Genomic DNA, 22,136 nt, shown 5'->3' with positions numbered 1-22,136 from the left:
ACAGGCCTATAGTCTGTGTTGCCATAGTTAATGGCCGGTTGCCTAGCAACGCCTTAAACAACCTGTTGTCGAGAGAAGCTAACAAGCTAGCTCAGTGAAACAGTTTGGATCTTTACAAACTGCCCAGAAACACATGTCGCTTTGTAAATAATGGATCGAGAACTGAATGAAGAAGAACTGCAGGACTTGTACGCATGGATAGATAAAATACCTCTGTCCCGGCCCAAAAGACACATCACAAGAGACTTCAGCGATGGAGGTAGATGTCTTTGGTTAGGCCAGCGGTCCACAGAGGGGATAAAATATGCAGGCAGCAGCAGAAATATGACCCAACCTAGTCTTAAGCTCCGTGTTATAACTTTGTCACGTATATCCAGCTACAATCATCTTGTTTTTGGTTGTTTTAACGCAGTTTAGCAGCTCAAATATCTGTTTGTTTGTTTGCTTGTGGATTGACTCTCTGCTGAACCCTCTGCAGTGATGGCTGCTGAGGTTGTAAAATATTTCTTCCCAAAGCTTGTCGACCTGCACAACTACATCCCTGCAAACTCCACACAGCAGAAGCTCAGTAACTGGAACCTTCTCAACAGGCAAGACACCTGCCATTTTTATTGATTTGCTTACTTAAATTGCATGTGCTGTGAATAGGATATGAAATGATTGCATGAAAAGCAACAAAAAAGCAACAAAAATGTAACCCCATGGCTGGAAAAAGCACTAAAATAAACCAAAATTGTCATCCCCGATTTATATCTCTTTAATCCATATGGCAGTCATTACCAAATGTTTAAATTTTCAGTAATATCTTATCTAAACACTGACACAGAGAGGGAATATAGGCTGACCTTTTGTTGAGCACCACGATGGGCCTCTGTGTCTGGCGATGAGAACCACTTCAAACACACTCAAACAATCCTCTCCCTGGCAAAAAGCCAGCCACAGATTTTATGAGTCTTAAGTCACAGTAAACATATTGGCCCCTGTGATGTTCATCATTACCATACATCATCAGTGAAATCACTTTCAATCTGCTGCTCCTGTTGTGGCTAGTTTTGTAAACTAAAAACAGCTGTGTGTGTTTGTTTTTATTTTTTATTTTTTTTCTTGTGGACAGGAAGGTGTTTTCCAAGCTGAACTTTCACATGCCCGAGGAGACAGTGAAGAGGATTGCATTGAGTACTGCAGGAGTGATAGAGCCTGTGCTGAGCGCCCTCAGGGAGAAGATAGAAAAGAAACTTGAGCACACCACAGATAATATACCGGTGTGTATATTTGTTTGGACTCTATACGTTACTCTCTTTCTTCCACAAACCTTTCCTCTGTATAAGTAAGCAAAGCATTGTTCCATGAAAGATTACCACTTTTTCAAACATTTTTCCCCCTTTTTGAATCAGGATTTGGAATACTATGACACCAGGAACCAGGAGAAACATCATACAGGTGGAGTAGCTTTTATGTTAGTATATTCACACAAACCCTAACACACTTTTTATTTCACACATTAGTAATAATTGTCTTGCAAACATGATCCTCTGATGCCTGGCGTCATATTTGACCTCACAGGACAGAAACAAGAAGTTACAAGTCATTTATGAAGAAGTTAAACAACTGTGATTAAGTCCGGGAAATTGTGACGTCAACAGAATTACACAATGTGGACTGCTGAATTGATAAAAATGTGATGACTGTATTTTGACATATCATCCTTGTGCAGAATATCTTTCTGTTATTATCATTTGTGGAAGGTATTTGCTGACACAATCAGTCACTGACCCAGATCCAAACTGCATAGTCCAAATTTTAACTTTTTTTAGCACAGGGAGGGAAGTGGGAGTAATTTTAGACACTTTTTAATGATGCTCTATCTACTGGTCAGCTGACAAACACAAAATCAGCATATTCAAGAGGCACCGACGTGGTTCTTGTGGTTGAGTGACGGCTGTGAAGGTTGATTCTGCCTCTGAAATTATGTTCTCCTGCCTTTCTCTTCCTGTCTTGTCAGCATTTGTGCCCTGCTAACAACTTAATGCTAATCTGTCCCAGAGATAGCGGTTAGCACACACAGACACAAATATACCTACAGTAATGATTAGAGACCTTCAAGGAGTGAAAGGGTGACATGTCTCTCTTCCGTTTCCCACACCTCATCTGTCCCTGAAACTGTCCTTTTAAGCTGACCTTAGACCAGCGCCTCCTCCCACAGCTTTTTCCTCCTCCATCTACACCCCATCCGCTATCAGACACACAGCTGAGGTCCTCATATCAGCTCACAACATCACCAGATGGCCATGATCGGTGTCCTGAGCTCAGCACTGCTACACCTCAAGGCCTCTCTTTCTCCATCTTCTAATCTAATCGTACCTCTCGTTTCCTCCCTCTTTCTGCTTCTTCTCATTGCCTGCAAGATTTGTGTCCTTGAAGGTTTCCAACAACAGCAGATTTTTCAGTCGCAGTGGTTCATATTTTTGTTGGGGAAATTTCATAGCTTTGTTTTGTTGTCTTCAGAAATTCATCAGACTGAAACAAAACATCTGGCTCAAATGGCAGGAGAAGAAATGAAAAAAGATGAAAAGAGTAGACTGAAAAATGGGTATGACCAAAAACAAAAATCACAAAAAAGTTTAACATGAATCAAATGAATCAGTTGCAGTGTTGACAATAACGTCTCTGTGGTTTCTGCTGTACAGAAAACCGCTGCAAACGGTGCAGTTTTACTCAGACATGGACCCTACTTTACGACTAATTCTGCAAGAAAAGGAGCAAGCTGTGATGGCTTTGCAGGAGACAGTGGAGGTACACACACACACACACACACACACACACACACACACACACAGTTCAATCCAGGAAACACATGCTGCTGACTGGTAGAACATCTGCAAACAAATTTCTCTTCTCGTTTTGATGCTCTGTAGGGGAACAGCTATGTCATACAGACACCAGCTGTAATTTTGCAGATGTGTGTGTATGTGACACAGAAATTTAGGTGTGTGTGTGTGTGTGATACATATGCGTCACAAGCTGTTTCAGCAGTGGTCAGTGACTCAGTATCAGCTCAGCGGATATAAATCTTTTTTTCCTTCCTTTCTCGTCTGTGGCCACATCTGCATGTTAAGAAAGAGACACAATACGGACACCTACGTGCAACGTTTTCTTTTCAGGGTGTGAAATCATCAGTTTCAGAATAATACATCCTCTCCTTTTACCACATCCCTTTGCATCCCCCTTTGTGTGTGTGTGTGTGTGTGTGTGTGTGTGTGTGTGTGTGTGTGTGTGTGTGTGTGTGTGTATAGATCCTCCAGATGAAAGTCAACAGGTTAGAGCATCTGATTCATTTGAAAGATATGCGCATTGAAGACCTGACGCGGCATCTGGAGACGTACAAAGCTAAAAGCCAAACCCACTGACACTATTAATATGTCAAACACAGACTCAAACACAGAGAATAAGTCTTATCATCAACTGCAATAAACTATAATTTAGAAAACTTCAGTCCATCATGGCACACGATAAGTTCTTTATTGTCCTACCAGCTAAAAGCATCATATCTGTTGAAATGCATTGTCAGCTTTACAGATGTTATGTTTCAATACTGTCTGTTTTTCAGTAAGTAGTGTTTTTGTGATGCAAAAGCAGAGTTTAGTAAATTCATTTTTATTAACATTAGTTACACCATTCAAAATCAAGAAATGTAGGTACTAGTGATATATTTTGTGGAGATTGGAGTGTGAGGCCATGCAATAACTGCCTTTTATGTAATAGATATTTTTGCATCCCTAAAGATATTGCATATTATGTCCTTGATTCTATTGTGAATGATTTATTATATTTAGCCTGTTTTGTGAGAAAGAGGAGTTGTTTGATTAACAATATAAATAGTTGCCTTGAGTTTTAAATGTGTTTTGCAGAGTGTTTTCAGTATCTGTAGTCTTCTTTGACTTCTGTGCCTTTACACAGCCTCTGTCTTCTGACCGCCAAAGTGCTCAATAAATCAAGTAACCACTTTAATTTTCCAAATTGTCTTTTTGAATATGAGCAGAGTGCAGCAAATAAACAGAGCGCAGATGGGAAGCTTGCTGCTGCAAACTAGATGATATGCAGTGTTAAATTTATATTCTGCAACCGACACTTCCTTCCAAGTCTGAAAAACATCATTCATTTTCTATGAAACTCTTTTTCCTGTTTAGGGCGTCATCATCAGTTAGCAGTGCGTGGTAATAATGCGGTTATGAATTACTTTAATTTTCACAGAATAGATGCATACTGAAGCTGACAGATGACCAAATATAGTAAAGCACTGCTGACACAACAGCCACAGCCTACATTCGTTCTATTGTAAACATGTAAAGTTTACACAAAGTATCTGATTGTGCAAGTGACATCCCAGATAGCAAAACTGCTGTAGCCCAGATCTGGCCCGCACCCAACACTTTCAGCACTGTCATCTGGCCTACATACTGCATGGAATGATGGCACTTGGGCGGTCCGCTGCTGTTTCCCAGATCTGGGCCACAAGCAAGCCATAGCAATGCCATATGTCAACCAAGGAAAACCAGATAAACCAGAACTGGCCAACGTCCAGAATACACATTCCCAAGAGCACCGCATCTTTATCAGAAAAGGCCCACATTTGATTGGGGATATTTGGGCCATATTTGCTATTTTACATGTGGGCCATTTCAGGCTCATATCCATTTTGTCCAGGCCAGAAGAAGGCCAGCAGTGCCGCACCATTGCCTGGTATGCTATCTGGGACAGGCTTGGGTGAGTTGCTCCATGTTGTCAAATTACATCAGATAAGACCAAGTGCTGCGTCTCTGTCAGTCCCTGTGTTGTCTTTGATCTGTAAAATAACAGGAGAATGGCGACCTGCTGAGATGTTTAGGAGCAGCTGATCTTCTCCAGCTGCCTGCTGCTGTGACTGAGCTCTATTGTGGTAATTACCTTCATATCACCTGATCAATCACCAGCATTGTTACGCTTGAAGCAATACAATGAAATCAATTTTGTCTGCACTGCTTACCTTTTAGCTTGGTAAGCAGTGCAGGTGCTCACAAAACTCTGCTTAGGTTAAAAGCACACTGGTGCAGATAATCTTGACCCATATCTTCTTCATTTAAGTGCCCCCTTAATCTGTTCACATTTAGCACATATTTTTAACTAAACCTTTTTAACAGGTATGATTCCAGTTTTGTGGAAAAGTACCTTTGTAGTACCCTTACACAAAAGTAGTGACGTCTTAGATTTCAACAACTGCTGTCCAATATCTAAATTTCCCCTCTTAGCAAAGATCCTTGGATTATTGGTCAATTTACAACTACACGCCTTTGCTGATTCACTAAATTTACTACACCCTCAGCAGTCTGGTTTTCTACCAGGTAACAGCACAATAACAGCTGCAGTTTCAGTCATTAATAACATTGTCTCCTGCCTAGATAAAAAAAACAATCCACCTCTTACCATCAGGAATGGGGTGCCACAGGGGTCTGTCATTGGTCCACTGCTGTTTACATTATACATAAATAACATAATTCTTCCTAATTAATACTTCAATGTCCTTTTTTTTTTTTTGCACATGATACAATTTTATATGCCCCAGGTTCCACCCCATCCCGGGCTATGACTCAGTTTCAGTCTGCCTTTGATGCTTTCAAATTACCACTCCTTAATCACAGACTATTATTATTAATAATTACAGGTATTTTCCACCTCCACCTTTGACTCTGACTATCCTGCCATTAAAACTTAAAATGGCACCCATATTACTCTTGCTGAGTCATACAAATACTTTGTATTGGCTTGACTATAATTCAAGATTCATATTCAACATTTGACTCAGACATTAAAAAACAAAGTAGGCTTCTTGTATAGAATCAAAGGTTGTCTGTCTTCTTCCAACCATAAAACTATTGTGCAGTCAACCTTCATGTCTGTCCTTGACTATAGAGATATTCTGTATTGTCATACTGCCCTATCTACACTTCAGCAGTTAAACCTTGTGTATCGTAGTGCATTACACTTTATCACAAGTGACAAATTTCGTACTCATCATTGTTCTCTGTGTCACAAGGTTGGTTGGACTTCCTTACAGTCAAAAGGAAATAACCATATCATGTTACTCATCTCTAATGTTGCAGCTTCTAACCTACCTCACATCGTTTCTCTCATTTGAATCTAGTAACTACAGTACACAATCCAGTAACTACTTAACCTTAGATATCCCTCATGTTCACACTAATGTTGGCAGAACTGGTTTCAGGAATGAACTGCCCTCAAACTTGAGTCTTTCATTCCTCGTGGAGATTTTAAAGCTTTAATATCTGTTGGTTTTTTACAATTCTTGTAACTGTTTTTATTAATTCATTGTTGATTGTGTAGTTTTGTTGTTTCTGTTTGCTGATTGTGTTTTTGTCTTATGTATGTTTCTTGTCCTCAGGTCTCTCTTGAAAAAGAGATCTTAATCTCAATAAGACTGCCTGACTAAATAAAGATTAAATAAAAGTAAAATAAAAAAAAAATACATTTAGCAATAAATAACACTGTAATACCGGTATCACAAAGTATACAGTGTAAATGTGGGTTAGACTGATTCACCAGTTTACTAAAATGCAGACATTGTCCAGGCAGAGTTTACAGCTACATAAAAACATAAAAAAGTCTGTAACACCAGCAGTTTGTTTCCACATTTAGTTAATTTCATCATACATTTCTGTTTATAATTAAATTAAATATAGCAACGTATTATATACCACTGAGTATGTGCGATGAATCACCTGCCCACAGCTGCCGCAAAACCACCATCTAACCTCACTGGTTTGAGTTTGTTTCCATTTAGAAGACCTTCCTACCCTGATGAGAGTGAAGTTCTGAGGGAAACAGCACATCTGCTTATTATAAATATCTGCTTTATCATCTATTTTGTATAAAAAAAATAATTTAATTAATTAATTACCTTATATATTTTATTGAAAGAATGTTTACTACATAAAAAAACTTTTTCTACAGTCTCTTTTTTCTTTCTTTAAAGGAACTTCCATCTCACTCAGGACACTTCAAGACAAAACATAACATATATTTATAACTAACTGACCCTTTAAACATCCTTGATCTCATGTAACATCAAGGTCCCAAATAGAATAAGGAAGGACAAACATGAAAAAGAAAATATTTTTAGGAGAAACCAGTACAAAACATCAGCTATCGACAAAAATATTAGTCAAAGTCAAACCTTAGTTTGCAGTATTTGTATATTAAGTACAAAACCATACAATACGGTAGTGCAGCAAACATGATGTTGGTAGCTTACTATAATCTTTAATGATGAGGCCAATTTGCTCTATAAATTAGTACTAAAATAGTTGACAAAATAGTCACCACAAGGTCCATTTAGTAGCTGCTCTGGAGCTTTTGATCATATTATATGCTCTTCAGCAGATGGAGTTTTTCCAGTTGTCGTGCAATTACAGATGTTGATTTTTCTGATCATTTTGAGCACTTCTCGTCCATGATGTGACAGTATATTAGTATAAATAATACTATTAACAGATTGTGTTGAGATTATTTTGTCAACTGTTGCTTCCAAGGTCCTGAATGAAATTTAAAGCCAACATTAAAGACGTTGCTGACAGAGTACAATAATGTTGAGGGTGCAACACAGAATGAGAGCTGGAATAATGTAGAATAATGGAAGAGCTGTACGGTAAGGACCAGAAACTCATTCCTGAGGATCAACACCTACAATAGAGGATTATATAGAGGAGAAACAGCGTGAAGTGCTGATAAATAGCAAAGATAATTCTCTTTGTATGAATGTGTGTGTTGCACCAACACACAGGAGAGGAATGTGAAGCAAAACTGCTAAACAGAGCAGCTATTGATGACTGCTGATGAATCATATTCATCACCATACTGTTGTTTGGGGACTAGATTTACTCCGCTACACTCAGACATGAGTGACCACACCCTTCAGTCTCTAAAGAGGTACGCCGACCTAGGCAGTGCAGGATAGAGGGATCATGCAGGATCAGATGATAGAAACTCACAGGAAGGAAAGAGGAGTGCTGGCTCATCCAGGAAACAGCAAACCTGACCTTCACCTCACTTCCTGAGAGGGAGGGCTTTAAACTCGCTGACTCTGCCCTCCTGACACCACATCAGACCACCCATTTAAATGAGCATAAAACAAAAAAATCCTCCTCAGTTAAGAAAACATGATGAGGCTGAGTGAAGTTTATTTACACTCATAAACATGCTTTGTGATCATATTTCTCACAAATCCTGACATCAGGAAAAACTGGGGTCAGACTTAAACTAAACACCCTCTGCTCATTCAGGCAGTGGTCACACGCACACACTCTGAATATTTCCTGGAAAGCCTTTGTGTGCAGCTGACTGGCATTGCTGAGGGCAGGACTTGAGGTTTAAGGAGTCTCTTGGGAATACCATACAACATTCAAACTCCCCAGACGTCTGTTTTTGTAATGTTTACAACACATAATGCAGATTCGAACAACAGGGACTGTGTGATAGAACGTGTATAGGTTCACTGAGTCATCCTCACGTTGTCACAGCCACCCAGTCATGAAAATGAGTGACTATCCAACATTTCCTCACATGCATGTCATATGAATTCCCACTTTTCAACAGTATTTTCATCTGTATTCTTATACTTCATGCTCTTAAGCTGATCTTGGTCCATTGTTTGTCTTTTTAAGTTCTTGCTGCCGTTTGTGATAAAACCAGAGCATTTGTGTAACATGGTGTTAGTTCTCCTCCTATTGGTATCTATGTGTACTACACTAATGTTTCCCAACCAGGGCCACTTGTGCCCCAGTTGGTACTTCTGCAGCTGCCAGTGTTGAAAGAAGTATTCAGAGTCTTTAGATAAGTGAAATTACCAATCCAACAATATAACATTACTTAACTTTGCTTACAAGTAAAAGTGATGAATAAGTAGTAAAAGTGCAGAAGTATTATTAGTAAATTATTAGATTGTTAATACTGATTCACTGACATATAAGTAGCATATTTTGGTTGATGCTGAGCTAGTTTTAAATACTCAGGTAGTTCAGTCTTTGAAAATGAATTGAATATTTGAGCTCATGTTTTGTATGGATAAAACCTAAAATTCAAATTATAACTACAGCTGTCAGACATAGTGGGTAAAAAAGTACAATATTTGCCTCTGAAATGTAGTGGAGTATAAGTTTGTGTGGCATAACATGGAAATACTCAAGTAAAGTGCCTCAAATGTACTTAAGTATAGCACTTGAGTAAATGTTTTTAGTTATTTTGTACTACTGGCAGCTGCCAAGAGGAAAGATTATTTAAAAGCACAGCTAATTAACATATATACAGCTCTGGAAAAAAATGAGGATACCATTGTACAGTTATCAGTTTCTCAGGTTTTACTATTTATAGGCATGTGTTTGATCTAATTTTTGTTTTATTCTATAAACTACTGACAACATTGCTCCAAAATTGTCAAAATAAGAAAAAAAGATGCAGTGTTTTCAGACCTCGATTAAGGCAAAGAAAACAAGTTCATATTCACTTTTAAAAAACCAAATACTAATGTTTTAACTCAAGGAGAGTTCATGAATCAATATTTGGTGAAATAACCCTTTTTTTTAATCACAGCTTTCATGCGTCCTGGCATGCTGGGTGACTTTATGCCACTCCTGGTGCAAATATTCAAGCAGCTCTGCTTTGTTTGATGGCCTGTGACCATCCATCTTTCTCTTGATCACATTGCAGAGGTTTTCAATGGGGTTTAGGTCTGGAGATTGGGCTGGCCATGACAGGGTTTTGATCTGGTGGTCCCCCATCCACACCTTGATTGACCTGGCTGTGTGGCATGGAGCATCAGTCGTCAGAGTTGGGGAACATTGTCAGAGCAAAAGGAAGCAAGTTTTCTTCACTGACACTGTGGCTTGTAAGCCTCTCCAGGTCTGTGTAACCATTAGAGGACTAGGTGTTGGGAAAAACTCAGAGAAGATTACCTTACTCCAAACCTCTACGGTCTATTCCTTATGGTCTTTTGCAAACCTCAGCTGGCTCTTCTTTGCTTCTCATTGATGAAGGGCTTTTTTCTAGCTTTGTATGACTTAAGCTCTGCCACTAGGAGCCTGTTTCAAACCGTCCTCGCCCAGCACTTCACCCCAGCTGCTGTTTACCATTCTTTTTCTGGGTCAATTGATGTCATCCTACAGCTGTTGAGTGACAGTTGAAGGAGTTGGTGGTCATCCCAGTCAGTGGTGAGTCATTTTCACCCTCTGCCGGTCTGTAGCTTTGTTGTTCCCAGTGTCTGCTGCTTGAAACTTTAAGGATGGAAGTAACCCGAAGCTCACTGCCTCCCTCTGCCAGTAAAGCCATAACTGAACCTTTCTTTCCCTCACTCAAAACTTTTCTTTTCAACCTTTTTGGCGTGGTCAATAATTATTTTTTGATTCCAGTTACTTTTGAGGTACTACCAGCACTGTTTTAGCCATCCAGCTGGTCCTATTGCAAGATAGTGATGACCACAGCAGTGGTTTTTATACTTTTCCTTGTTAGAATAGTCAAGAATAATCAATTAAATAATGACTACCTCATTGAGTAGAATGATTGGTGTGCTTGTGCTGGCATTCAACAGACACTGGAGTGAAATGGCTGACATACATGTAAACATACTGATTTAAGGACATTTTGGAGTGGCCTCTTAACTTTTTCCAAAGCTGTACATTTATCCATATATTTGTTTATGAAGAAAATAAATACACAAAGAGCATTACAAGTTTAGTGTTAGTCCCTGTTACTAAACCATCAGCTGATAAGTTGAGTGCACGGGACATCTCCCACCAACCTGAGTCAATTGTGACATTTTACGAACTGTGATTAAGTTTGCGAACACTAGTTACTGTGCAAGGAGAGAAAGCTAAATAGAAAGCTGAGTGATGGAATATGTTTTAAATCCATCCAGCCTCTGCCACTCCAAATGGTAGCACAAATGTAAACTTGAACATCAGTCTTGTATTTAAAATAACCATAACATACACTTTTATTTAAATAATGGTGTTAAATAACATACAAGAGACATAATAAATACTGTTGAAGGCTGTTGGGGGACATCAGAGAGAACAGGATGGAAACCACTGAACCAAACAATGTTCACACACAAATCAACACAGTAGAAGAGAGGTACCAAAATAGGTTTTATTTTACATAAGAACATTGTCAAAACTTGAAAACATTTTGCATATAAACCTTTTAAAACAAGAAGACAATGTTTAAATTTCACAGATTGTACAAAATATTGACAAAAAAAAGATTTTCATGAGTGATTCATACACTTCTTTTGCATCTTTATTTGAACCCATCACCAAAGTAAATGAAGAGTGCAGCCTTTAAACTGCCATTCAGAGGTCAAGTAAACATCAGGACGCCTTCCAAACACGAGTAGTGTCCGCTGCTAGTTGTGTCTTTCTCACCTGGAGTCTATTGTGAGGCTGTGCAGTGTTTCTGTGCACGCTCTTCAGACATATCACATGCCAAGTTCACATGGAGCCGTGTAGTTAATAAGAATCACTTTAAACCTCGGGTATCCCTTCGTTATTTAAGGCTTGAATCTGAATATTGGAAGTATTTCCTTGTTTTTGAAAAACAAAGCTAAACAAAATCAAAAAAGCTTCACACACAATAAAACTAGCACCAACTTGCATGTTGTTTTAGCTCGAGCATTAACGACATTCATCTTTAAAATAAAAAAAGGAAGAAAGCTTGTTTTTGTGCACTACTGGAACTCATGTCGTCACACAAAACCGATTGGAAGTTAAACAAACTCATGAAGTGTGAGATACTATTTTTATTAGGAGTTGTGTGTTGAAATCTAAATCCTTCAAGTGATCTTGTTTAGCAAAGACTGAAATACTTCACAGTCCTTCAATTCTTGAAGTGCAGAAAATGTAAACATTTACAGTAGAACAGAGCTTTTGTTTGTATTATTTCCTTTGTGAGAGCCTGTCCGCGTAATCTTCAATGTCAGACATCTACTGTAAATAAATGGTGCAATAAAATGGTGATGTAGCAATAAAAATGTCACCTTAGTTGAATGTGTTTTTCAATTTTTTGCATCAGCAGACTTTAATTTTTTGAATTAACTTTGCATATCCTCAAATCAAATAGTTCCTTTCTTGTTTCACGACTTCACTTTATCTACTTGAGTATTACCAGATTCAATTAATAGACTTCAATATACAGAATATATGCCAAAGTTCAAACATTTGCTTGCACAATAAGCTCTGTCTAACAACGAGCAGCTGTCCTGGGGATCTCTTAATGGCCAGTGTGAACATGGGGAATGATTACACAAAATAAAAAAAATCAATTTCCTGAGAATTAACATTTAACCACGTCTCAATAAGCTCTAAAACAAAAGAGTTGGCAGATAGTTACAGGCACTACTAATCATCTCAATCAAGCCACTATAAATTTCCTCATGCACGGCCCTGATAATCAAAACAAGATGGATGACTTCTTGATGAGGAGTACGAATCACAACTTCCTCCAGTGGAAAGCCCCACTGATACTGAGCTGTTTTATCGTTACTCTTCCCATTTTACTAAGTCGACTTGAATTTAAAGTTAGAAAGGCAGATTTTCTTTTAGCAGCACCAGAACGTTTTTTTCTTTCCTCTCAGGTGGTTTCACAGTTAACGCCACAGCAAGTGTTGGTGCAGCATCTCATGTCTGTCCGTAGTGGCTGCCCTTTCACCCACAACTAATTAACACCAAACTATCACCAGTCTAACAGAAAATAAACCACATTACTACCAATCTGACACAAGTGTATATTAAATATAGAAACTGAGACAACCATTCAACCTCAAGACTCGAGTGCCTATAGAAACATACTGTATCTCTCTTTATGCAGGTGGAAGTTTAACTAAATCAGGCCATTTGTTTCTAAAAAGCTGTGATTCTGAAAAATATTTCACAGCTCACTTTTCATACCTGTATGATTTCATATAGGTGGGCTCCATGTAGTGAATGAATCTCTTACAATCACCACATTTAATAATAATAATAAGTTCATACACCAGCAACGTTTGATTAAACAATCCTCTCACTGACTTGTGTTCAAAGAGAAGAGCCGACTAGTGATTCAGTGTGAGAGAAAAATGGCACTTGTACAAATCGTTCTGCGTATAATTAGTGTCACCTGTCGGATTCCAGTTCGGCTAAACCAGAAATTAATGATCAGAGTCAAAATCATTTTCAGCACGAATCACTCCTCTTGCATACAACTAACAGAAATTAATGCAGATCCAAAAGCAAAGATAAACACTGCACTGATTGCAAGCACATGTAGATTAGGGCGACTACTTGCTGTCGCCTTGCAGGCATAAGCATTTAATATGCTTTTGATTTTAAACTATGGCATCTTTCTCATTCCTAAAAAAATGTCTTTTTCCAAAAAGAGTGGAAGGTGAAAAAAAAAAAAACAAAAAAAAAACGTTCCCTTTTATCTTGTCCTTCCTACCTCTCGCTTCCGCTTGTCCTTTGCCTTAAATCCTTACATTTTCTCTCTTTGCTGCTTAGATTTAAGACTGAAGTGTGTTGTTCACCAAACCAGCTGCAAAGCTATCCCACCCTTCATCTGAAGCTCAGTGCTCTCTACCTCACAAACAAGACAAGTCCTCAACAGGTTGTCCTGTCCTGCGCGGAGGCCGAGTCACTGCCCGTCTTGCTTCTCTCTAATCAAGTCTGGTTCGGCTTTGGACTTATGAGGGGAGCGCTCAGACTTCGGAGGGCTGTTTGTTCCCTCCATGAACATGGTGGGGATGTCCTGGCCGAAGTAGATCTTACTGTTAGCTGCTACGGCCTGGTACTTCATCAGCTGCAGGTACTCCGGGGTTAACTTCAACTGTAACAAATAAGGAGAAAGACAAGAATATGTGGGTATTAGATGTTGTAATTGGTCATGTGTTTGTGTTTGAAACTGTGTCACCATCATCTTTTACCCGGTTTGCTTCGGCAGACTTGGCAGCAGTGTAAAATTCTGCATCAGCCTTTGCCCTCTCCCTCGCCAGGAAGGCAGCATCTGAAACAAAGAGATGGTGTCCAATGAGACAGACGCACTCATACGCAAACACAAACATCCATCCATGATAAAGTAGAGAGGCTAACCCTCTATTTCAGAGATCTTCTTCTCCGTCTCTTTCTCCATCACTTTCTGTTGGAACTGGATCTCTGCTACCTGGGCCACTTTCTGAGCCTCTGCAGGAAACACAAACATGAGTTTCAACAGCTGAAGGAAGGAAGTTGCGAGCGAATCATAGATAGTAGTTATACATGAATGACTGAAGAGGGGAAACTGACAAAATTGTAATTGCGGTCATGTAAATTATAACTGGCTAGCTGGCTGAATTACAGTAAAAAGCTGACGCATTTACCAATAATGGCCTTCTTCCTCTCAGTCTCTGCTTCCTTTTCCACCACCTTCTGAGTCTGAGCCGTGATTAACAGACGAGTCTTCTCTGCTTCCCTGCACATATACACACACACATAAGAAAACAATAAAAGTTCTCACAAATAGTTTCCTTTCCGCTGTGGTCTTACTTGAACTGAGTGGGTGGGTCACATGCAAGAATGTGAAATCTACACTAAGACTGTGCTGGTAAGTGCAGATTTGCAAACTCACATGAGTTCAAAGTTCCTCCTTATAGACTCGGGGATCTTTGGCTTGGTAACACGGACTGCCTTAATCGGGATGTTTAAATAGAGCAGAGAGAAAACAGAGAGAAAGAAAATGACCCTTTGCTCACAATTAAACTGCCAACAGATTTCACAGAGTGAATGACTGATTGATAGTGAGGATAGTTATGGTTTTAGGTTGATGAAAGAGTTTTTTGTCAGTTATCGTGACCAAGATATGTGGGTAAGCGCTGTTTCTAAATGACCTCAAACATATTTTTAGCCTTTCCGTACTTCACTTTGTTGAGTACTTATCGGCCAACGTATATGCCAATAAATATGTGATGATGCCATGTGACGGGTTGAGTTTTTTCACATGTTCCTTTGTTTCATGTTTCCATTTTAACCAAATGTACTGTATCTCACCACAGCAGTACAGGAGCAGGAGTCATTTAACAAACAGTTTTTAAATAGCAGTGACTAAATTGGTTTGCAAACTAACCAAATTTTATTTTATATCCAGTATATTGTGGCCAGATTCTTCAATGAGTCACCTAATTACTATTTTAGTCTACTGCTCAAGTTATGTGTGTGTATGTGTATAAATAGCTACCTGTATTGTGAGTCCCGGGGCCATAGAATTAAGGTCTTTCTGCAGGGCAGTCTTCAGGTTCTCATCTATGATGTCTGCAAAACAAAAACCACAAGCTGTTTGAATACACAACATGTGTGGCACACTTTCAGGTTATTTCAGGACTGAATACATAGCATATGTTTTCCGAGTGTTGAGTTCAAACTTTCCGTCTCATTAAAGATGCGTACTAACCAAACAACTCGATGTAGACCTCCTGTAGTGTGTGCACACTGCAGAACTGGTTCAGTTCGTGGTGAATCTTGTTGAAAATTAGAGTTTTGTCATAATCAGCAGTGTAGTTCCTCACGATATCCACAACTACAAATAAATAAACGAAAGAAACAGTTAGACTCTCGTAATGCTGATGAGACAACAAAATAAGCAACTTTTGCAATTATGTTAGAACATTTTCTACCTGCTGAGGGGACCAGCATGTTGACAACCTCTATTCTGTCAAAATAGATCATCACACCACCACTGTGAAGGAAAGAACATTTTTGAATACATAATGTATTTTTTTTATAAATGGATTAATATCTCAGCAGCTACATAACTCCATGTTTCTTTACCTTGTTCCACAAGGCACATTCTTGATCTCATCAGTTTGGAGAGTAGTCTGAAACACAGAGATTCAAAACATCATCTGATACTGATCACGATAGTTCTCCTACTACATGGGTACACTAATTAACATGTGTCTGGATTCAACATGTGACCATCATTTCTACAAGTTGTTTTTCAACCTTCCTGTTTATGAATATATGCAACAAAACCCGAGATACAGCTGTGCACGTTTGTTTACAACTAACCTCTCTCTATAATACATACAACACAAATTCCGTTCCTTCTTGACTTTATAAATATTAGTTTGACAAAATAAATTGAATCTTAACTTATTTCAAGTGATGACAACTGAACCATCTCTATGACTGCTGACTCCCTTGATGCGTTCAAGAAAAGCCTGAAAACTCAGCTCTTCTTTGAACACCTCGACTTGCTGCACTACTTTGTTGTTTATGATATTTCTTAAGCTCTTGTCTACTTTTCTATTCACTTGTCTTCCAGTTGTTTCTTACTCAGATCTATTAAAAAAAAAAAAAAAAACTTTCTGTCTAGCAATCTTTCTCACTGCACTTGTACCTGGTCAGCTACTTGAGAATTTGTACCACGGCTCTTACTGAGTCACTGTCCTCTAACACTTGACTCTCTTGCCTCGCTTGTAAGTCACATTGGATAAAAGCATCTACCAAATGACAAAATATAAATGTATAAAAACTGAACAAACCCCTTTCATTTCAATTTCCATGAGATGAAATTGTTTTGTTATATTGTAATGTGAACGGTTGATTTCATATTCATGTTGCAGCTATTACAGGTTTTTAAAAATGGTTTCATTTCAAATGAATTTGAATGATTTTTGGGTTCAAATTCAAAGAGGTATAGCAGCATTTCTGCACTTCTGAATGTTAATTAAGTTTCTACAACGGCTACAACCTGAATATGATAGGCTCATGAAACATGAAAGGCTGATTACAAATCCTTAATGACAACCAATACACCCTGATAACATTAAGGGGTTTACTTAGTTTTGCACACCCTACTTATTAGTTATTCATACCTTCCTAAAACCAAGTAGAAATGTATACCTATATCGTGAAAGACGAAACTGTATATGTTTAATGCAAATTGAAAGGATGTTTTAAACATATTTCGAAGCACAACTAATAGTGCATAACCTATTTCTCTGAAATGTAAAATAAAGGCACTAAAGCCACGGTTGAATGACAACCGTTTGCATACTGTAGCAGATTTATTTATAGAAGATGACACTCTGGTTTTCATGTGCAGTGTCTTGCAGCTGAGTCTTATATTCCTCATGCCTCCACTTTAAGTCCAAGCTTCAAGGTTGAAAGGTGAGTTTACCTGCACTGATCTGTAGGTGGTAATAAAAGGCAGCATAATATGATATCCAGGGCCGTTGGGAATTGTCAGCAAAGCCCCACCCCTGAAAACAGATACAAACAAATGATTAGGTTTGGGTTCTCAACACTTGATTATGTTTAAGGAGGGTGGACAAAAGAAAAGGACAGAAAGGTATTTATTTGGGTGTTTTTATGTTATCATAGAATAAGGTTGCATTATATTAAAGGGTGTTATTTTGTCCATCTTGTCAACATTATCAACAGTTAAGGTCTCATATCTTGGTTACATGCCATACTAAATATGCTAGTTGTGCACGTTTACTCAATTTCATTTCCCCAAAACTGAACGACAGCCAAAACTTACTTCCCCACATGAATCAGTTAAGCACAGATAAGTACAAACATGAAGACTTTAAAGATCATGTATCTTAGATAATATTTATTATTACCAGGAAATGAACTTCTTGCAAAAAAGAACGCAAGGTCAGTGTTACAATACCTGTAGTACACAGCAAGGTGTCCTTCCTCTATCTTGTGAATGGAGGAGTGTAACAGGATTGCCATCAGTCCTGCTATTGTTGCAAATACTGCCCCTACATGCGGCATCGTCATCCTTGCAAGCATTCACCTGTAGGTAGAGAAAGGAGCATAGACATGCTTACATGTTTATTAATGTATGTAAACCACATGGAATGGTTAAGCCTATGGTCAAACCATTAGAACAATTAGCAGCAAATACATGCATGACTTAACCAAAACTAATGCAGTCTAATACAACAACAGCCCTGCAATAAATCTTACATTTGTGAAGGTTATAATGTCCAGTTTGGTGCTGGCCTTTTAACATGATCATTTTGAAAGTATACGTTTGTGGCGCTGTTGACTTGTATAGTGTAATACTGAGAGGTGTTTCTGATATTCAGTCTATCCTCACTGATGTAAATAAAGGGGACAAGATATTATAATCACCTCTCAATAATCCAACAAGCTATAGATGAGGCAGAAAAAGTATTTTAGTATCATTTATTGCACTGAGCACTGTTTGACAGAGTATACTGTAAGACAGTATACTGTCAAAACATTATGCAGAGTACATTGCACAGCCTGTTGGGTAGTTACAAAGAATGCCTCAGGATGTCATAACTGCCAACTGCCATCAGTCTGTACGATGACTCTCCTCTGTGTCGGGAGAGGAGACTCCTCTTCTGACAGTGAAGACAGACTGCTCACCTGGATTTTTATTTTATTATTTATTACATTGTCCATCACATCTGTTGTATTTCCGATTCATACTGTGATCATCTTTGGGCACTGTCTGTATATGCTACTGTTATCATATGCATACACTCTGTGCAGATTATTCAGGTATCAATATACAGTATATTGTGTAGATTAATCAGGTATCAATACTTAGTACAGGCAATTCTGACATGCATGGACAATGATGCACCTTACTACCGTAGCAATATCCACCTGACTGTGCTATTCTGTCTGGTCTATTTATTATTTATACATTTAGTTTAGTCAATGTATATAATTTAGTCTTTAATTGCATTTGTTTCTTTGGCATTTTTTACCTCACTGTTGGCTGCTGTAACATCGCTTTGGGATTAATAAAGTATCTATCTATCTATCTATCTATCTATGAGTTCGTTGCTTTTTCTTACTGAAAAAGCTTAAGTTGAAGTATAAACAAAACAACTTTAGGTGTCGGTCACCTTCACCACAAACTGTCAGCTTGCATCCCATCCATGATCAGATTATTTCCAGTTTGAATACAGATGCACACAAGTCAAAATCGTTAACTGAACGTAACAAACAGTCATTCAAAGTAGTTTACTGAACATTTACAGCGAGTTTCACGTCCCGACAGGTCGAACGTTGTTATAACCCTTTATGGCTGCTGTAACTGGTGAAAATGACATCGATTACTGCGTTACAGTTAACTGTTTAGATTAGAAATTCCTCCAAAAGTAGCCCAAACTGAGCAGCTAACGCTAACAAGCGTTAGCTCACTGAATGACTTGTAGAGACACAACTTAACGAGTAACGTTACATTCCTGTCAACACATGAAGACACATGTTTGCACCACAAATACGTCCCCTTCAATATTAACTAACATCACACTGAATGTCTGAACTTATTCAATTCAACTAATGCAAAATGCTGACAGACCATTTGGGTGCGTTTGCTTGGTAACGCAGCTAGCCGGGGTTAGCTCATAGCAAGCTAGCTCCCATTATATCGGGTGGGCTCGGAAGTCAGTTTGTTTTAGCTCAGTGCTAATATTAGCCGGCGTCAAGCAAACGACGTTGACTCACCTGTAAACGGGATAATCAATATTCAAGCGTTAGGATAAAGGGCTGGTGAAAGATAGAGAAAATTACCACTATATCGAGCAGTCTCCCCTCCTGTTCTTCTCGTTCAACGACCCCTCCCCCTCACCTCACCCCGCCTCCCACAGGTTCAGACAGCCCCTGAAGGCAGCACAGTGTACTTGGTAACGTTGTGCTACCTTCAGGGGCCCTCGGAAACATTTCATTTGCTATGGCATACCGTGTGTAGTTAGGTATTAGTAGGTCTTTCTGCGGACTAAAATCTAGTTCAAATCCCTGACTCTGGTGAATGGGACCACCAAACATACTGCACGAAAATTGAAATTATTAAAGGTCCCCTCTAGACCTGTTTTAAGATGTGTATAAAATACTCTACTTTGAATAAGAACTTGTGTCTGATATGGTTTTTCCACAAAAAAAGTTAAATGGTCTTGCTTTTAGTTGAGACAAATAATATACAACATAAACTGTAAACAAACAAACAAACAAAAGTGTGTTTAGACTGGCTGGCTGCCAGTCTAAACACACTATGGGTATTGACATGTCATAACCAAAAGAACCAGTCTAATTTCCCCAAACAAATACCGCAACACACACACACATATACAACACATACATCCACACGAATAATGTAATACAAAATGATGTACACACTCATGCTTGTACACACAAACACACATATACACAAATGTACTTGAATTAAATCAGAATATGTACAGGGGTAGGTGAGTGGGCTAAAACAAATAAACAAACAAAAGAAATTTAAATAGATAAATAATAATATAAATAATTTAAACAGTTGTAATGATAATAATAATATACAATATACAACATATAAAGTAGTTAAAAAGTATAATGCTTACATATGAATGCATCAACAATTACAATCTAGTAATATAATATTTATCATTATGAAATACGCCCTTTTGAATAACAGGTACTTTTGGTAGTTTAAGTATAATTTGATGCTAACTTTTACTTAAAATTTTGAACTTTTATTTGTAAGAGTGTTTCTACACTGTGGTATTACTACGTTTACTTGTTTTTTACCTCATTGTTGGCTATCTTCTTCTATGAGGTCTTATAATGAATGAATATAAAAATAGAGCTGGTTTAAATGAAAAAAGGAAGGCAGACTGCCACGTGCAGCGCCGCATTTGGATGTGTCTGAAGCTTGGAGCTTGACTTCCCTACGTTTCTCCTACAAATGGGCCTTGAGCTTGTTTGGAGGTTCTAGCAGGGGAGCGCAGCTACTGGTATACCGATGGATGGTCGTCCGCCGGGGGGACCTCGTCCTCTTCCACCGAGCGCGGAGCTTCGGGAGGGACACACATGGAGCGGTGAGGGAGGAAGGGGACACCCGCCTAGCCAGCCAGATCAGCCGAATCAACCCTAGCGATCAATGGGGTGACAGATGTCGCAGCCAGATCGCCCTCACATCCGGCATATCTAAGAGAGGCGCGGCGGTTATATAGCGCGTAATATAACAACCGTTCACTGTCACGGTGTTTGACCGGGAACGGATCGCCGTTATGTCAACAGTCCGCTGGCATGTTTGTAAAGTGTACAAGAAGGTGATGTTTTTTTGACACAGCGGAAGACCATGCAGCGAAATTGACCAGTTTGTAGTTTTCCCATGATGTTTAGCGGCAATATGTTGATGAGCCACATTTCTATTGGCCAGAATCAACCAATCAGTGCGCGTGCTCGTCTTCCGCTGTAGCTCGCTGTGAAGTTGAGTCTCAGAAAGAAAAAAACAATGTTTTGTGCACCGTTTCAAAAGACACAGATGTACACACAGTCCCCGGCAGCGTCCTCATTGACAGTTCAACTCATGTCTACAGTAATGGAAGCTTTTTAGCCATTTGTACCTTATGTTGAAAATTAATAACAGCAATGCTTTAGCTTATACACTTGATGAAAGACAAGATAATCATATTTCAGGCTTTTCTCATGTATATGTCTATGTAGGTGTAATATGTACGTGAATATATTATTATTAATATATTATTATTATATTATATATTATTATCTTTTAAATTGCCGTATTTTTTTCCATTTTACTAAATGACACAAATTAAAATAGGGTTTATAGGCTCGCAAGCAGACACATGTAAGTCCCTTTAAAAACAGTTTGCTGTTAACAAAGAATTGAACATGTGAGGTGAGCAGACTCCATTTGTAAATGTTAAATGTTTTGAGATAAGTTAACATTTTGCTATGGTGGTTGTTTCTTACAGCAGTTCATTCTAGGGGTCTCCAGGGACCCCAGTCCATAGTCCTTGTATGTTAAACATGTTGGTAGGCTGAGGGTTAAAATCACTAATAAATAAACCCATTAATACCAGTGCAATAACTTCCTAAACATGTCATATTTAAATAGGAAGTAAATAGGAAGTTACATTTTACTAGATACAACCATTAGATTCATGTGGGGAAGTAAAGACCAACTATAATATCTACTGACATGTAACTCAGCAGAAGTTGTCTCAAAAAACGGACACACTGAAGCCTATGTCAAAATACATAGAGTTTATATACAGGGTTTTAAATGAATATACTGTATGTTCT

The 22,136-nt window shown here is 38.5% G+C and overlaps 2 protein-coding genes across 5 annotated transcripts; one reads left to right on the top strand and one right to left on the bottom strand.

The window, feature by feature from the left end:
• The first annotated feature begins 47 nt into the window (after window positions 1-47).
• Window positions 48-4,008, top strand: spef1 (sperm flagellar 1). 2 transcript variants are annotated; one of them, XM_067609989.1, is made up of 7 exons: window positions 48-259; window positions 479-590; window positions 1,115-1,262; window positions 1,395-1,440; window positions 2,506-2,590; window positions 2,688-2,793; window positions 3,294-4,008. In XM_067609989.1, the coding sequence occupies exons 1-7, from the start codon at window positions 151-153 to the stop codon at window positions 3,405-3,407; spliced, it is 720 nt and encodes a 239-aa protein (XP_067466090.1). In that variant the 5' UTR covers window positions 48-150; the 3' UTR covers window positions 3,408-4,008. The 2 variants fall into 2 exon arrangements, with proteins under 2 accessions (XP_067466090.1, XP_067466091.1); XM_067609990.1 differs by having other exon boundaries at window positions 168-259; window positions 517-590.
• A 7,163-nt stretch (window positions 4,009-11,171) lies between these two features.
• erlin1 (ER lipid raft associated 1) lies at window positions 11,172-19,717 on the bottom strand. Of its 3 annotated transcripts, none has more exons than XM_067609986.1 (12): window positions 19,617-19,717; window positions 17,728-17,856; window positions 17,230-17,311; window positions 15,876-15,922; window positions 15,722-15,783; window positions 15,499-15,624; window positions 15,286-15,359; window positions 14,680-14,738; window positions 14,432-14,523; window positions 14,166-14,255; window positions 14,000-14,079; window positions 11,172-13,902 (listed from the first exon to the last, which is right to left on the bottom strand). In XM_067609986.1, exons 2-12 carry the CDS (start codon window positions 17,850-17,852, stop codon window positions 13,711-13,713), a joined length of 1,029 nt encoding a protein of 342 aa, XP_067466087.1. In that variant the 5' UTR covers window positions 17,853-17,856; window positions 19,617-19,717; the 3' UTR covers window positions 11,172-13,710. The 3 variants fall into 3 exon arrangements, with proteins under 3 accessions (XP_067466087.1, XP_067466088.1, XP_067466089.1); XM_067609987.1 differs by having other exon boundaries at window positions 19,551-19,674; XM_067609988.1 differs by lacking the exon at window positions 19,617-19,717 and adding an exon at window positions 19,405-19,427.
• Window positions 19,718-22,136: the final 2,419 nt, after the last annotated feature.

This window comes from Thunnus thynnus, chromosome 14, assembly GCF_963924715.1.
Source record: "Thunnus thynnus chromosome 14, fThuThy2.1, whole genome shotgun sequence".
Lineage (NCBI taxonomy): Eukaryota > Metazoa > Chordata > Actinopteri > Scombriformes > Scombridae > Thunnus > Thunnus thynnus.
The sequence above is the reverse complement of the archived record's forward strand: the minus strand, read 5'-3'. Positions and strand labels throughout refer to the sequence as shown.

Excerpts from the sequence above, each read along its gene's own strand:
- spef1 (XM_067609989.1), top strand. The coding sequence starts at position 151 with ATGGATCGAGAACTGAATGAAGAAGAACTGCAGGACTTGTACGCATGG. Across the intron at positions 260-478 it reads AAGAGACTTCAGCGATGGAG|TGATGGCTGCTGAGGTTGTA; the intron begins GTAGATGTCTTT and ends AACCCTCTGCAG. Across the intron at positions 2,794-3,293 it reads CTTTGCAGGAGACAGTGGAG|ATCCTCCAGATGAAAGTCAA; the intron begins GTACACACACAC and ends GTGTGTGTATAG.
- erlin1 (XM_067609986.1), bottom strand. The coding sequence starts at position 17,852 with ATGCTTGCAAGGATGACGATGCCGCATGTAGGGGCAGTATTTGCAACA. Across the intron at positions 15,784-15,875 it reads AATGTGCCTTGTGGAACAAG|TGGTGGTGTGATGATCTATT; the intron begins GTAAAGAAACAT and ends TTTCCTTCACAG. Across the intron at positions 15,360-15,498 it reads GGTCTACATCGAGTTGTTTG|ACATCATAGATGAGAACCTG; the intron begins GTTAGTACGCAT and ends TTTGTTTTGCAG.